The 16,284-nt window shown below is 50.2% G+C and overlaps 1 protein-coding gene across 1 annotated transcript in view; it reads left to right on the forward strand.

Annotated features, from left to right (window-relative positions):
- Positions 1-16,284, forward strand: part of LOC147712426 (uncharacterized) — a 1,115,452-nt gene that overhangs the window by 1,014,672 nt on the left and 84,496 nt on the right. The window contains exon 17 of the mRNA XM_086919651.1: positions 360-704. Coding sequence (XP_086775777.1) covers positions 360-704 — 345 coding nt within the window. The remainder of the gene's footprint in view (positions 1-359; positions 705-16,284) is intronic.

Here is a 16,284-nt window from a genome sequence, read left to right on the forward strand (position 1 = left end):
CAATACGAAATTTGAATGGGATCAGGAGGCCCAGTCCGAATTCGAATCCATTAAAGACTGTATCAGCCATGCCATCCCCTTGCAGGGGTACGTCCCCACAGGAAAGACTATGGTAACAACGGATGCAAGCGACAAAGGCTTGGGGGCCGTCTTGGCGCAGGAAAGGGAGGACGGAACAAGAGAAACCATCAGTTTCGCTTCCCGGGCGCTGTCCCCGACGGAACAAAGGTACAGCGTGATTGAAAAGGAGATGCTGGCGGTCACATGGGCATTGAGCAAATTTCGTCAGTTCATATGGGGCACGAGATTCAAGCTCCAAACGGATCATAAGCCACTCATTAAGGTATTAACGTCCTCAGGTCATGACACAGCCACCCCGAGAATAGCAAAAATGACCCTGAAGTTACTGGATTATACGTACGACGTAGAATACCTTCCAGGTACACAGAACAGGGTGGCTGATTACCTCAGCCGAGCATCGGCCATGGAAGAGGCGCCGGGAGAGTCTCCGGACACAGAGGAGATGGTCGCCAGTATGGAGGATCATGAGTCATCCATCAGTGCACAGGAATGGCAGGCAGCCTACGAGCTCGATGAGGAGAAGATGGAAGTGAAGAAGCATCTCACGCTGGGGTGGCCGGACAAGAAGAAGCTAGCGGAGGGTGTCCGACGTTTCTATGAGATGAGAGAAGAATTGTCCCTGAGTGACTCGGGGATCTTCTTGTACAGAGGAGAGAGAGTGGTGCCCCCAGTGACGATGATACCCCGACTGCTGAAAGTGCTCCACGAGGGACATCTGGGCATAGTGAAAACCAAGGCGTTGGTTAAACAGATGTATTGGTGGCCAGGAATGGATGCCCACATCGAGAGACAAGTGCGGGAGTGCGGACAGTGCCAAGGAGCGGACAAAGTGCTCCGCCCACTCCGTCCTGCACTAGGGAAGTTCGACACTCCACATGGCCCATGGGAGGACGTGGCCATAGATATCCTGGGGCCCATCCTGGACAGTAGAGGCGTGAATAAGTACATCTGTGTGCTAATAGACAAGTATTCCAAGTGGCCAGAAGCAGACATACAAGAAGCGATGGACACAGACACGATCCTAAAGTTCCTAACCGGGGTGTTCCTCAGGGAGGGAATACCCAGAACAATCCTCAGTGACAACGGACCGCAATTTGTGTCGGATAAGTGGGGGAGATACATGAAGAGGAACGGGATCGAGGTGAGACACACCGCTGTATATCATCCAGCTTGCAACGGCCAGGTCGAAAGGTTCAATAGAGTGCTCATGGGCTCCGTACAGGCAGCCATATCGCAAGGAAAAGACTGGGAAGTGGAAATGATGAACATGATATGGGCCTACCGGATAACGCCCTCAGTAGTGGGGTACAGTCCGTTTCAAGAGTTGAGAGGACGGCATCCCTTCACCCGGGACAATGTAGCATGGAGGGAGAAGACCATCACCAGCAAGTGGTCCCCAGCCGTGGTGCAACACAATCTGGAAAAGGCCCAGAAGATCTATGCAGCACACTATAACAAGCGACGCAGCACGAAGGAAACGGCTCTGGAAGAAGGGGAGTGGGTTAGGATCAAACTTCCCACTCTACAAAAGAAGGGCGAAAGCAAATTCAGCCAGCCGCTACAAGTCAAGGAGGTGCGTGGCAGGGCGGCTCTCCTCAGTGATGGCAAGGTCTGGTCGCAAGATCGCATGGCCAGGGTCAACAAAATACTGGTCTGGCCCAAGGCTGAGGAAGTCGAAAGAGACACGGATCATCAAGAGGATAGACCGCTTCCTGAAGTCGGGACAGACAACCAAGTGGAAGGTGCAAGGGAGGACAATGGAGAAGATGCCTTGAGAGCCAGGCCGACAGATGAAGGAGGAATACAAGCGAATGCGGAGCAGGGAACAGACGCGAGAGGAGCTGGGGTGTCCCAAGGAGAGACAGCGGCGAGAGAGAACATGCCGGTAAGACACACCCGCAGCAGAAGGGCAGTTGTAAGGCCCTCTCGCTATAGTGACTTTGAGATGGACGGACACTAGCCTGGCACCGGCCCCCCGGGCGCCCCACATAGACTATGTTTACTGTTGGAGGACACTTACCGTTGGGGGGGGGATTGTTACATCTTGGTGTTTGGGTAAAGAGGGGAGATATGTGGTGTGCGCTCTAGCCTACCGGCGTACACGTGATGACGTGCCACGCCGTAGGCTAGAGCGAGGAGGCGCGCATGCGCACAAGTGGAAAGGAGAGAGGCGCGAAAGTGATTAGACGGCAGTTGGCGACCGGAGCTTTAGAAGTTAGACGCTCGGCGCCCTTAGCTGATATCCTGCAATTGTATTTCAATAAATGAAGTCCTGAACACAAAACCTGCATCTGAGTGTCCTGTGGGGGAAGATAGAAACATTACAATTGCAATGACTGTAGCTCGACTCTGTATTGCAGCCGAGTGGCTACAGGTCGAACCTCTGCCTTTTGAGCGATGGAGGGCTAAGATGTTTAATTTATTTTCTTTGGAGTTCAGTATGTATTAGGTTAAAGGGATCAAGAAACGTAAGATTGGTTTGGGTTTTTGGGGGATGTTTTCTTACTATGTGTCTGATTGACATGATTTTGATTTACTATTGTATGTAATGGTTCATTGGTTACTGTGAAAAAAAAATCCATAAAAGAGCGTAGTCATACAAAAAACACAATTCCATAAAATCACAGATTAAACGACTGTCTAAGAACCATAGCAGAAAATAAAAAGCAGGCAACAGAAACAAAAGACCTCGCTCTTTGATCTTCCATAGCACCCTGAGGCACCCTACAACCTGCCCTCACCTTTCTGTCTCCGTTCCTAGCGTCGGGACACCCCTGTTGAGGGGCAGCCGTGCACTCTACAAGCTACAAAATAAATAAACTAAGCCAAACTCCATATTGTACAAAGTCACTACCCACTATGTTTGTTATACATTTGTACAGTCGCACACTTCCTTTTTGTGCCTGTCTGTAGATGGTGTTCAAATGTGTACCATCTGTATGCGAAACACACTTCTACAGGGCACATGCTGTTTAATTGCTAAATGCTTCGTTGGCGGTGGACCTAACCCTCCAAGCTGTACATGACCACATGTTTTAACGAGTGACATCATTTCCTAGGATTCACTTGAATTTGTGCTATGCATTGTTACGCGTTCATTTACATGAGTAGTAGGTCTGGAGTTGAAATGGAAGGTGTGACATACAGTGTAGACAATGAGCAAGGCTAAGCATATATATGCATTACATATGTCCTGTAATGTGTGCGAGGGTCAGCTGGGACAACAATGCTGAGCGAACAATGTAACAGTATTGTGCACAGAAACCCCTGCAATTTTTAGTTCAACTCATACATCCAGGATGCTCATGGCTGACACCATCACAGTGGATGTCTTCAATAACTGACCGCCGCTTGTGTGCAACTCAGTATGGTATGTGTTGTAGATCTACTGATTCATAGAGCAACACATACCTGTCTCAGGTATGAAGATTTGCACACCATACCTGCCGTCAGCAAGGTGCTTCTACTTATGGTGGAGTTGATGGGAACATGAGAGGCAATTGAGTGAACATCAGAGTGGGTGGATGGGGTTTACCCAGGGATTAATGTAAAAACATTAGTGGACATGTCTGTACATGGCTGAGGGTATTGTGTTGTAGTGGATCTCACGATGTTCACTCTGTGGCCTTGCTTAGCGTTCATTTGTATTTCAAATCGTACAAGCGGATGTTTACCACGTGGAAGGCGGTCTTGACCGTAATTTGAACTTCCTGTTGAATGACATTAGTGGAATCCAATCGCGGCCCAATGGCCGGGTGCTGGAATGACTAAGGATGTGTATGTGGCTTATTTACTTGTGACAGTGCCCTGACCTCTTCACTTGCCATCTGACACTGCTGCTATACAGATCTCCTCAACTGTTACTGCTTTTGCCTTCTCTGTGAGCCATCCTGTCCCGTTCAAAAGGGTAGAGGGCCCCGGCATTCTATCCGGAAAAGCTAGAAAAACTTGTGGAAGACGTCCTCTCTGTGTATGAACAATTGTATGGCTCAGCAAGTTTGTACATAAACTCGGCAATTTCAATTTCCTTGGATGCATGCTTTCCTGTGTCACGATATGAGTTGATGAACATGTGTGCTAAGTGTCATGTGATATGTGTAAGCATACATGTGACACATATATGTGATTTAGAGAGAGAAGTGGCATTTCTCTATGAATTGATCAGTCCTCGTTAGCAAGCACAATGATTTGCCTGGGTAATATTGTTGCTGGACGTAAGGATTTTACTTTGTGGCCATGGTGCAGGTAATTCATGGGTCTTTGGCTCACTGTCTGTTCTTTTGTATGTTTCCTGTGATGTGAAGATGGTGATGACATCAGGCATGTGTGTAGATGTAATGCTGAAGCCTTTGTGATCAGTGCACGTTACACCATGTTAATGACAACAGACATGGCAATGGTCACCTCAGTGCAACTCATTAGGCTGAAATGACATATGGAGGGACACATGTACCTATACGTAGCCTGTGTACTCTCTTATTGATGGATACATGTAGTTTGTTGTGAGAACACTGGGTGCAGCTGCCAAGGGATGGTGCAAGTTTAGGCACATCCTTTCACATAACAGCGGCAGGGTTACATCATTAGTAGGGCCTGGTCATGTGAGTCCATTGTAACAACCTGGAGTAATGAATTTGATCTGCATGTTCCCATTCAGACTCCCTCCCCACAGGGCTCTCTCCCATTCTTGTGTACATGTTGTACTATGGTTGTGTCGAATAATGGCAGCCCTTGAACATGGAGTTTCAATGTTGTCCCAAACCGTGATGAATATGTATTAGAAGAAAATCCGGCCAGAATGGTAATCTGGCCTGTTCTTACAAATATTAAGGCCGAGTGAATACTGGTCTATTGCTCATGTTCATGTTTGACAGGACTTATCCTAGACTATGTGTGCCCTCAAAATCTTGTGTGGTGCTCCTGCTCATTCAGACTTGTTCATTGCAGATGGATTTAATGATGCATGGGGGCGTCTTTCCTGTGACAGTGTTGGCAGGGGGGTTTTCCTGTACAAGTATCGAAATGATTTTAGATGCTGAAATACATTCAATGTTTCACCTTTAGGTTATACACATGGCCATTGCTTCCCAGTATGGCACAGGCGTGGACACACCTTGTGCATCTTGTTTTGCTCGTGTACATTTTGTTGACTGTCAGGCTGCATGTGGCATATGCTGGTTGTGTGAATTTGCCAGATGGGTACTGGGTGTGTTCAGACATACCCAAGTGGGCAACCCATCATGGGATTTTGTCTGATATTGTGTTGTCTCAGTTACACACAACTGACTGCAATGTGTCAGTCCATGGCCTATATGATCATTAATCATCATGCAACATGAAGTGATGCTTTACTTCAGTTGGTACTAACACATTGGTGTACTTAGGTGGTAGGAATAAGTGGTTCTTTCTCACTAGTGATTGTGAGTTGAGCTTTGCACCTGTTCAGGAGATATCGTGGACGAGGGGATATGTGAATGAAGTCGATGTGCGGGATCAACACCTTCAGGTTGTGCCATTGCATTGTGTGGGTTTATGTTGGGTAAGTATTTCACCTTGGCAGATGTCTGCCAAATTGTGCTGGCCTTCTCCCAGTGATGTAGCTGTGATATGTGTGCTGTGTGTTGGATTGAGATGTTTGTGTTTCCACACGTGGAGGAAGCAGGTTGTCTTACTTTTTTTGTGTTTGGCTTGCATTGTGTCCATTTATCTGTGTGTAGGTTAGTGCTACTGCCTGTAGCTGTGGGAGATGTGTGTGCTATCCTAAGTAGACATTACACTTGCCCACACATGGGTGGGACTATGTGATGCATTTGACTGTCCCAGATACGCTTGATTCACCAAATCTGCTGCCAATGTTGTTAATGGGCATGTGCTATCTTGTGTAGTGTCAAACTGTCCTCAACTTTATGCTTTGTACTTTAGATGGTGTGGTTGCTATCCTCCCAGAGGTTCTTTAGATGTGCCCTTGGTTGTATTTGCCATGATTTGGTGCAGTCTCTTTAGGTGACATCGGCTTTTGATATGTGTGTGAGTAAGGTTAAGCTTTGGGGCTGTGAAGGTCTGTTGGATTTTTAGGACCCTACCATAATGATGGGTTATTTTTGCTTAGGACAGGAGCAAGTATGTCAATTATAATTGGGAGCTGCTGACTATTGCATCTTGTCCAGATTTCTGTGCACAATGCTGGTGTGGTTTGCATACTGACTTGGTGGTGTGTGGGGTAATAATGATGTGCAGGACTCGTGACGTTAAATGTGTACCTGGATCTGTGGTGTCTTACTTGCAGCATAACAAGTTGAGATTTTGTGGGGTCGGTGGTGTGGATAGCCTCTTACCTCAGGCAACTTTCTTTGTTGACTGATGCCTGTCCTTTAGTGTGCGGTGTGTAGTGGTTATGTTAGGACTGCAAGGGCACCCTTCGACCTCTATTGGGCATGTCATTGAGGTACAACGACATGCAGGGCCCATATATAAATGGATTTGTTTTTTTCAGTGAAATGGGGGTAGCTTAAGCTTTCCCTGCAGTAGTGCTGGGAAATGGCTTGTGAGACTATACACGACAGGCAAGGTGCCTGAGGGAGGCCTAATGGACAGTGGTTAGTGTGAGGTATGTGATAGGTAGTTTGATGAGGTGGGTAAAGATGATATTTTGTTACATGACCCATTTAAATTATGTATTTTTTATGGACAGAGTGTGCGAATGCGTGTGTGTTTAGGTCTGTGTGTCATGACATTGTCCTGCATGAAAACTTAGGACTTCTCACACTGACTTACTAAAGGCCTCTTTACTCAGATATGTTGCAGTGGTATGTTACTGTTACATCGCAATTTTTACATCGCAATGCTGTTACAACGCAGCTTTTACAACGCTGGTTCCATTACACCGGATGCCATTACAACGCAGGATATTACATAGCAGATGCTATTACAACGCATACCATTACATCGTAAGTATTGGTAAGTATATAATTTTTTTTATTTTATTTAATAATATATAATTAATTTAATTATTATTAATTATAAATAAACATATTTATTTATGTTTTTAATATTATAAATTAAATATATTAATTTAAGTAATTTTTTAAATAAGTAAGAGTATAGGAGTATATGTTTTGGGGTACTGAGGTATATGTTTTGGGGTGTTTGGGTATTTTTATGTTTTAGGGCAGGGTTTGGGTTTTGGGGTACAGGGGTGTTTTTGGGGTACAGGGGTGTTTTTAGGTTTTAGGGCAGGGTTTGGGTTTTGGGGTACAGGGGTGTTTTTAGGTTTTAGGGCAGGGTTTGGGTTTTGGGGTACAGGGGTGTTTTTAGGTTTTAGGGCAGGGTTTGGGTTTTGGGGTACAGGGGTGTTTTTAGGTTTTAGGGCAGGGTTTGGGTTTTGGGGTACAGGGGTGTTTTTAGGTTTTAGGGCAGGGTTTGGGTTTTGGGGTACAGGGGTATTTTTAGGTTCAGGGGTAGGTTTGTGTTTAGGGATAATTAAATTATATTTACCATTTATAAATTAATTAAAATATATTTATTAAATTAAATTAATTATATTACATTAATTACATTTTTTAATTTAATTTAATAAAATAAATAAATTATTTTAATTAATTTAATTTATTTACAATTTTAAAAATATTTCAATTAAATTAATTTCATTATAATAATTAAATTAAATTAATTACAATTTTTAATAAAAATAAATTAAATAAATAGATTTTATTTTATTAAATTAAATTAATTACTATTTTAAAATGTATTTTAATTAAATTAATTAAATTAAATTAATGAAATTAAGTTAATTACATTTTTTTTAAAAAGGTATACTTACCTATACTTACGATGTAATGCCATGCGTTGTAATAGCATCTGCTATGTAATGCCATGCGTTGTAATGGCATCCGATGTAATGGATCCTGCGTTGTAAAAATTCCGATGTAACGGAATGCGTTGTAAAAAACCGCGTTGTACTGACACCAATCCCTTGCAGTAGATAGCTTGTCTTGGTAGCAGGTTACACACCATGGCCACACCCACGGTGCTACATACTAGCATCTATACGATTCATACACTTGGTGTACACATCATGATTGGCTAGCCCACAGTAACGCCTCATTTTCATTGGCAGCCGGCACAGGTAAGAAATGGGGGGAGGGGTAGGGTCGAAGTCCAGGAGGTCAACATACGACGAGATAAGTTAAATGAATTGTTCAAAAAATAAAACCACTTACTTTGCGCTTGCCGCTTCAACGATGCCCCGAGGCAAAGGAAAGGGCTTTGCTTTTTATTTAATTTAATTTAACTTATCCTGTCATAAGTCACGTTTCCCGACCCCCAGCCTGCCCCGCCTCACTGCTCTTACCTGTGCTGGCCGCAACTGCTCATTTTACTGAGGGCTAAGAATGTGTGGTGGTGTGACTTAGTGTAGATGGAACCCGCAACACCCCACCCCCACAAATACAGCAATCTCTCGATAAATAAACACACCAGACACCTTGTTTGTGGAGAAACTTTGCTGCAGGTTTATTTGCATAATGAAATATGCTAACATGGTGGGTCAACTTAAAGGTGATCCAAAGGCAGGCAGCAGAGACACACCTAAGCTGCACTGCCCACCTGAAGAGCCAAGTGTCACCGTGGCCCTAACCAATTGGTGCTCACCAATTTTGAGGGGTTACCCCTTATCATCTGTGGTCTGCCAGTCCACCTATTTACTTAAGCCACTTGAGGGGGCGTAGCGTATCCAGGTAAGCCTGCGGTTGATCAGGTTTACAACCGCCTGTAGTACTAATGGGACGCCGTTGTTCCTCCAGGGTCCTGGCATAAGGACTTCCTGGGACTATTTGGCATTTGCACCCTTGTTGTGCTCCTGAAGAGAGTACCCCTGTGTATCATTCAGCCTCTGGATCGCCCTGTAACTCTGCCACAGCTCTGGGTGTGGCCCCCGTCACACCCTGGGCCCCCCACCAAGGCAGGCATTCCTACTTACACCCTGCTGATTCCAGGGTGTCGCCCAGGTTCAACAGGAACAGGTCCATGCCTACTCTAATAATATAACCAAGTGAGAGAGGAAGGAAACATGAGGACTAGTCCACATCCCCTGGTTCATAAGTAAATATCAAACCAAAACAATTGAGCAACCTGAGGAAAACCTCCTCTCACAATAAACGCATCTTAGCGCGTGCAAAACATATTGGTCCAACAAGCTACACTTGACCACCACTATTTCACCTCACACATAGATCATGAAGAAAGCCAGCACACCTTCTAATCTGGCTGAAAAATGTAGACCTCATAGGATATAGGAGACATATCCTAACCTCCACATATATCCGCCGATTTGTTTTAATACTGCCAAGGGCCTGCAATTACATTTCCCCAAATGCTCTGGACCCATTGGACCGTTTTTAATCTACACCCATTCACTTCACTGCACTCTCACTGCACAAAAGCCCGCTCCGCTGTAGTCATGCATTGAAGTATACCCGAGGTGCACTCTGCACCATAGGTGGGACCGGATGATGAAGCATGCCACCAACTAGGTTGGTGGGTGAGTGTCTTCATAAAAAACAGTTTGTTTTTCTCTCAGACATGACCATCTAGCTTCCATGCCTACTCTATACAGGTGGACCCCATCCTCCTCAAAGCACCCCGTCGACTTGGCATGCAACAGCCTGTGCCTAATGAAACCAAAACCCCTCTGTTTGGTAAATTTGCGCATGGCACTGTTAACTCTCCTGCGTGAGGTTTCCATGGCCTCCCCTGACCAGACCCCCTGCCACACTAAATATGGGGTAATCTCTGACTAATTTAATTTGCATGGCCCCAATTGGTTACTTAACTTACACATTGAGGATTTCTTCTCTTGCAGCAGGACCTTCCTACCCAAGAAAGTCAAATCATTGCCTCCCAAGTGTATGACCAGAATGTTCGGAGTGGAGTTACCTCCACTAGTCTGTGCCGCAGCTTCTTCTGCAAGCTGTGCATGCCTGGAAACCCCAACCAAATTATCTCAGTGGCGGAAAACCCATGCCTCGAAGCTTGACACAAAGAGAACACCAGGTGGGTGGGGGTGGTACATATACCTGGTTCCCCGCCCACAGGCGCACCGGAAATGATGCGGGCGTGCCGACCCATAGAGGGTCCAAAACACTATGGGGTAGTCGTGTGCCATCTTGTGGCACTAAAGCGGAGCCCTCTAATAGGGGCTCCCTGCGAGGGCCCCTGGCAGCCACAGTTGCGCAGCCTTCAAGGAGCTGTGCAGCCTTTGTCCTCAAGTCAGCATGGGCTTGAATGACCTGTACCGCCTGTGCTCTCTAGGCAGGATGATCTTCAAAGTGCCACAGCAGCCTTTACTCTTTCTGTAGCACAGGCTTTAAGGACCTGCATCGTTTTTACTCTCTAGAAAACAAGCACTTCAAGGAGCTTCAGCGGCTTCTGCTCACTGCTTGGCTCAAGGTTCACGGGGCTTGTGCTCTCTAGCCCGGAAGATCATCAAGAAACTGCAGTGGCGTATGTTTTATAGGCAGCAAGGGCTTCAGTGAGCTGCAGCAGCTTGAGCTCCTTGCTTTAAGTAGCTTCAAGGAGCTGCAGCGGGCTGTGCTCCATGCTCAGTGCAACCTTCAAGGAGCTAAAGCGGCCTTTGTCCACCGGACAGGAAAGGTTTAAATGTTCCCTCTAGGCATCACAGACTTAAGGGAATTAGCTCTTGCGTTATGCGAGCTCCGGAGCCTCAGAGAGTTGCAGTGAATTGCTGCTCCTTCTGTTTGTGCTCTCACGGTCTTCAAGGCGCTGCACAGTCACATCTGAAAGAGACACGTTAGTGATAGATTCCTTACCTTACCTTAGAATATCCCCAGGCGTCAGACTTGATCCGGAAACTTTTGCGTAGCAGTACCCTTGCACATCGGTAGGCGTCGTCTGCGGCTCCGCGTCCGTCGTCGGCGTCGTGGGCGCCGTGATGACGTTGTCGGAGTACTTAGACGCGGCCTCCGCGTGCTGACGTCAGTTCCTCTTTTTTCCGCGCCAGCCAGCGCAGATCTGGAAAGAGCAGTTACCCTAGTCAATTTTTGACAAACTTTTTGGATCAATTTTTGACCATTTCTCGTAGTCTCACGACTCCGATCGGTGCCTTAGGGATGCCCGGGTTTAAGCACTGTGAGGAGTGCGACCGCACGATGCCGGTCACGGACCCTCACCGCCTATGCCTAACTTGTCTGGGTGTCGATCACGACGACGAGGGCTGCCCTGACTGTCGGGCCCTCTCGAGGAAAGCCAGACAGGAGTGGTCCCGCAGGCGGCTCGAACTCTGGCAGTCGGCCCCGCGCCGAGTGAGGTCCAGGTCCCGGTCCCACGGGAGGTCGAGGGACAGGTCGCGGGGACGGAGCCATCACAGCTCCGGGAGTCTGCACCACTCCTCTGGGTCCAAGCTGTCAGGTAAAAATCACAAGAAGTCGAAGAGGCGTCATCGCTCTTCTGACTCCCCCCGACGCTCGCGCGATGCGGCCGGGGGTTCGGGCCCACACGGCTCCTTTGAAGTCGCGGGCGTCTCGTCCCGCCCCACACCCTCCGGTCCCTGGGCAGGGCGCGACGCCGGAGGAGATTGAGCGCTTCCTCATGGCCATGAGGTCCCTTTCTCCTCCGACGGGTTCCGTGACGCCTTCGGGCCCAGCGGACCGGTCTAGGGGCCCTAGCGGGTCGGGGGTTTCGACCCCGACGCCGTCGGGTGCTTCGGCTACGACGCCGCCGGTGCCTTCAGGCCCGGCGCCGCAGGGCCCCACGATCCTGACACCGCCAGTGCCTTCGGACCCGGCGCCGCCGGCGCCTTCGGGCCCGGCGCCGCGGGACGCCGCTGGGCCTTCCTCGGGGTCTGGATCGTCACCGGTGGACCTTACGACCCCCCCGGCGCCGGCCCGTCAGGTGTCACCCGAGGACGGCGCCGCCCCCGATACCTCCTTTGCTTCGGTTTTGACGTCACTGCATCCGACGCCGTTTGGAGGATTCCACTTCTTCGAACCGAACCCATTCAATTACAACCCTGAGTCTCAGGAGATGGGTGATGAGGAGGATTGGGAGGGGTCTGAGGACCCTCTGACAAAGGAGTGTCAGTCTCATGAGTACTGGGCAGGAGCCCTTGGGGAGGCCAGTGGCCTGGACACCTCTCCAGACACTGGGTTTGTCTCCCCTCCTACCGTGGCTTCGGAGGAGGGGGCTCCCTATGGTGTGGTGTTGACGAGGGCTGCCAAGGCCTTGGGCCTTGAGCTCCCCGTCGCGGCCGTGAGCACTAACCTCCTCACAGAGGTCCTTAAACCGCAGTCATGCTCGGCTGAGCCTCTGCTGCCCTTTAATGAGGCCTTGACCGACGTTCTTTGGGGCACTTGGTCCAGGGCCGCTATGGGTTAGATAGGCCGTAGATAGGAATGTGGCCAGACGCCACCGCCCGGCTCCGGGCGACCCATGTTTCCTGTCCTCACACCCCACCCTGAGAGTCTGGTCATTCAGGCCTCTAATTCCCAGACCGCATTCCCGACGGTCCCGCCGGACAGGGAATCCAAGAGGTATGAGAATTATGGTAAAAAGATATTCTCCTCCCTTAGTTTGGGACTGCGGTCTTCCAACACCACATGCCTCTTGGGCCGCTACGCCCACTCTCTGTGGGAGACGGTGGCGGAGGTGCTGCCAGAGTGCCCGTTGGAGGTACGGGCCAAACTCGGCCAAGCCCTTGTGGAGGGCCGAGATGCAGCCAAGTATTCGATCCGGTGTGGGCTGGATACCACCGACTCGCTAGGCAGAGCGATGGCTACGACGGTGGCGGTGAGACGCCACGCCTGGCTGAGATCTGCCAATTTTTCGGCAGATGTCCAGAACGCTCTGATGGACATGCCGTTCGATGGCTGTCGCCTTTTTGGCAACAAGGCAGACCACACGCTTGAGCACTTTAAGGACTTCAGGGCTACGGACAAGTCCTTGGGCCTCTCGGCCCGCACCATCAAACGGGTGACTTTCGCTCCTTTCGTGGCCAAGGAAGGGGCGTCCCCACACGTGCCGCCAGCCACTCACCGCAGACTGTCATCCAGCGCGGCAGCGCTTGTGGAAACCGCTGTGGAGGCGGTCGGGGAAACCGGCGAGGTCAGTCCACACCTTCCCCCGCGGCATCCGCCTCTAAACCCTCCTAGTCCGTGCTTTTCGGCCCATGTGACGTCAGTGGGAGGCAGGGTTCGCCATCACCACTCTCACTGGTGCACTGTCACTTCGGACAGGTGGGTGCTGCAGATCGTCCGGAGGGGCTACTCCCTCCCCTTCGAGACGACTCCTCAAGCCATGCCACCCCAACACCACCGCCTGTCGGGGGATCACTTGCGGCTCCTACAGGAGGAAGTTTCGGCCCTCTTGGCCAAGGGGGCCATCGAGCGCATTCCTGGGCCAGAAGTAGGACATGGTTGCTACTCCCACTACTTTCTGGTACCCAAGAAGGGCAAAGGGAGCCTACGCCCTATCTTGGATCTGAGGAACGTCAACGGCTTCCTCCGGAAGGAGAAGTTCAAAATGCTGACTCTGGCTCAGGTCTTAGCTGCCCTGGACCCAGGAGACTGGATGGTAGCGTTGGACTTGCAGGACGCGTATTTCCACATCCCGGTCCTGCCGGCCCATCGGCGTTACATGCGGTTCACGGTAGGCCACGAGCACTTTCAGTTTACCGTGCTCGCCTTCGGCCTTACCAGCGCCCCACGGTTGTTCACGAAGGTGATGGCGGTGGTCGCAGCTCATCTGCGCAGGTTGGGGGTCTCAGTCTTCCCCTACCTCGACGACTGGTTGTTGAAGGAGGGCTCGCCCCAGACAGTCGTCAGCCACCTCCAGACTACGGCGGATCTCCTGCACCAGCTGGGGTTCTCCATCAATGTGCCGAAGTCACACCTGTGTCCCTCTCAGAAGCTCCTTTTCATCGGAGCGGTTCTCGACTCGGCGCAGTTTCGGGTTTACCCGCCCGAACAGCGAGTTCAGGATATACAGTCTCTGATCCCAATCTTCCGGCCTTTATCCCGGGTTTCGGTCAGGTTGACGCTGTAGCTTCTGGGGCTGATGGCCTCCTGCATCCTTCTGGTGCATCACGCCAGGTGGCGGACGCGGGCTCTGCAGTGGGACCAGCATCAGGGCAACCTGTCCGACCATGTCCTGATCTCGGAGGGCACTGCGAGACAGCTGCAGTGGTGGCTCACGGAACGCGATTGGTTCAACAGCAGATCCCTCTCCCTTCCCCAACCGGAGCATGTAGTTGTGACGGACGCGTCCCTCCAGGGCTGGGGAGGCCACATGGGAGAGGCGGAGATCAGAGGCCTCTGGTCTCCGGCGGAGTCCCGGGTCCGTATCAACCTTTTGGAGCTGCGGGCGATTCGTCTGGCACTGAAGGCATTCCTCCCGTCTGTCCGAGGGAGTGTAGTGCAGGTGTTCACGGACAACACCACCGCCATGTGGTACTGCAACAAACAAGGCGGGTGGGGTCGTGGACCCTTTGCCAGGAGGCTCTGCGCCTCTGGCAATGGCTGGAACCTCAGGGCGTGACTCTGATGGCTCAACACCTGGCAGGTTCTCTGAACGCCAGGGCGGACGAGCGCAGCCGCCGGTGCATGATGGATCATGATTGGCGTCTGAAATCGGACGTGGTGCAAGGTCTCTTTCTGCAGTGGGTAAAGCCTTGGTTAGATCTATTCGCCACCGAAGAGAACGCGCAATGTCATCAGTTCTGCGCGTTGAAATTTCCAAGGCGGCACTCGCTCGGAGACGCTTTTCGTCGCGAGTGGAGTCTGTTGTACGCCTTTCCGCCTATACCACTTCTGCCCAGAGTGCTGAAGAAGATCAAGTGCGACCGGGCACAAGTCATCCTTGTGGCTCCGGACTGGGCACGAAGGTACTGGTATCCCGAGCTACTCAGTAGGTCAGTCGATCCCCTGGTTCGTCTGCCTCTTCAGGAGGACCTTCTGTCACAGCAGCAGGGGACGGTCCTCCACCCGAACCTGTCCAGTCTCCACCTCCATGCTTGGAGATTATGCGGCGACAGTTGAGGACATTTGACTTGCCTCCTGAAGTCTGTAACATCATTCTGGCAGCCAGGCGTCCCTCCACAAAGTTGGTATACGCCTGCAGGTGGAACTGATTTGTGGCATGGTGCACAGCAAAGGCTGTGGATCCCCTTAATGCCTCTCTTTCTGAGGTTCTCCTCTTCCTTCTTTCTCTTGCCCAGCAGGGCTCTGCTCTGGGCACTATCAAGGGCTATCTTTCAGCTCTTTCAGCCTTTCTGAGGCTGCCTGATCAACCTTCTTTGTTCAAGTCCCCTATCGTTAATTGATTCCTGAAGGGCATCACACACACACGTTCCCTCCTGTTCCCTTCATGATGCCTCAGTGGGACTTGAACCTGGTTCTTACATTTCTGATGTGCGCTCCCTTTGAGCCACTTCACAACTGTCCTCTTCGCCTTCTCTCCTTGAAGACTGCCTTCCTGGTAGCCATCACCTCTGCCAGGAGAGTGAGTGAGCTCCAGGCTCTATCCTGTAAGCCTCCTTTCCTTTCAGTCCATCCGGATAAGGTTGTGTTACGGACAAGGCCCTCCTTCCAACCCAAGGTAGTCACGGCCTTCCACATTGGGCGATCTATCACCTTGGCCACCTTCTTTCCGCCTCCGCATCCCTCGAGAGAGGAAGAGAGGCTCCACCGTCTGGCCCCAAAACGTGCGCTCTCATTTTATTTGAATCGCACACAACAGTTCCGGGTGGATGATCAACTCTTTGTTGGATACACGGGCGCTAAGAAAGGGAAAGCGGTGCACAAGCGGACCATCTCCCGGTGGATCATCTTGTGTATCCAGGCGTGTTACTCCTTGGCTAAGAAGGAACCCCCTGTTGGGCTGAGGGCTCATTCCACTCTAGCCACAGCAACTACAACTGCCTTGGGCCGAGGTGTGCCCTTGCAGGACATTTGCCAGGCGGCTACGTGGTCCCCGCTGCACACGTTTGCGCAACATTATTGCCTGGACTGTCAAGTCCGGAGGGATGGCTACTTTGTCTGTTTCGTCCTCCAGGACTTTCTGGTGTGATTATTGGTTCGCAGACCCACCACCACGGGGTTGGTATTGCTGGGGTATCTATTCTAAGGTAAGGAATCTATCACTAACGTGTCTCTTTCAGATGCACAAGTTACTACTTGTGTAACGATATATCTG

This window comes from Lissotriton vulgaris, chromosome 5 (assembly GCF_964263255.1).
Source record: "Lissotriton vulgaris chromosome 5, aLisVul1.2, whole genome shotgun sequence".
In the NCBI taxonomy this organism is placed as follows: domain Eukaryota; kingdom Metazoa; phylum Chordata; class Amphibia; order Caudata; family Salamandridae; genus Lissotriton; species Lissotriton vulgaris.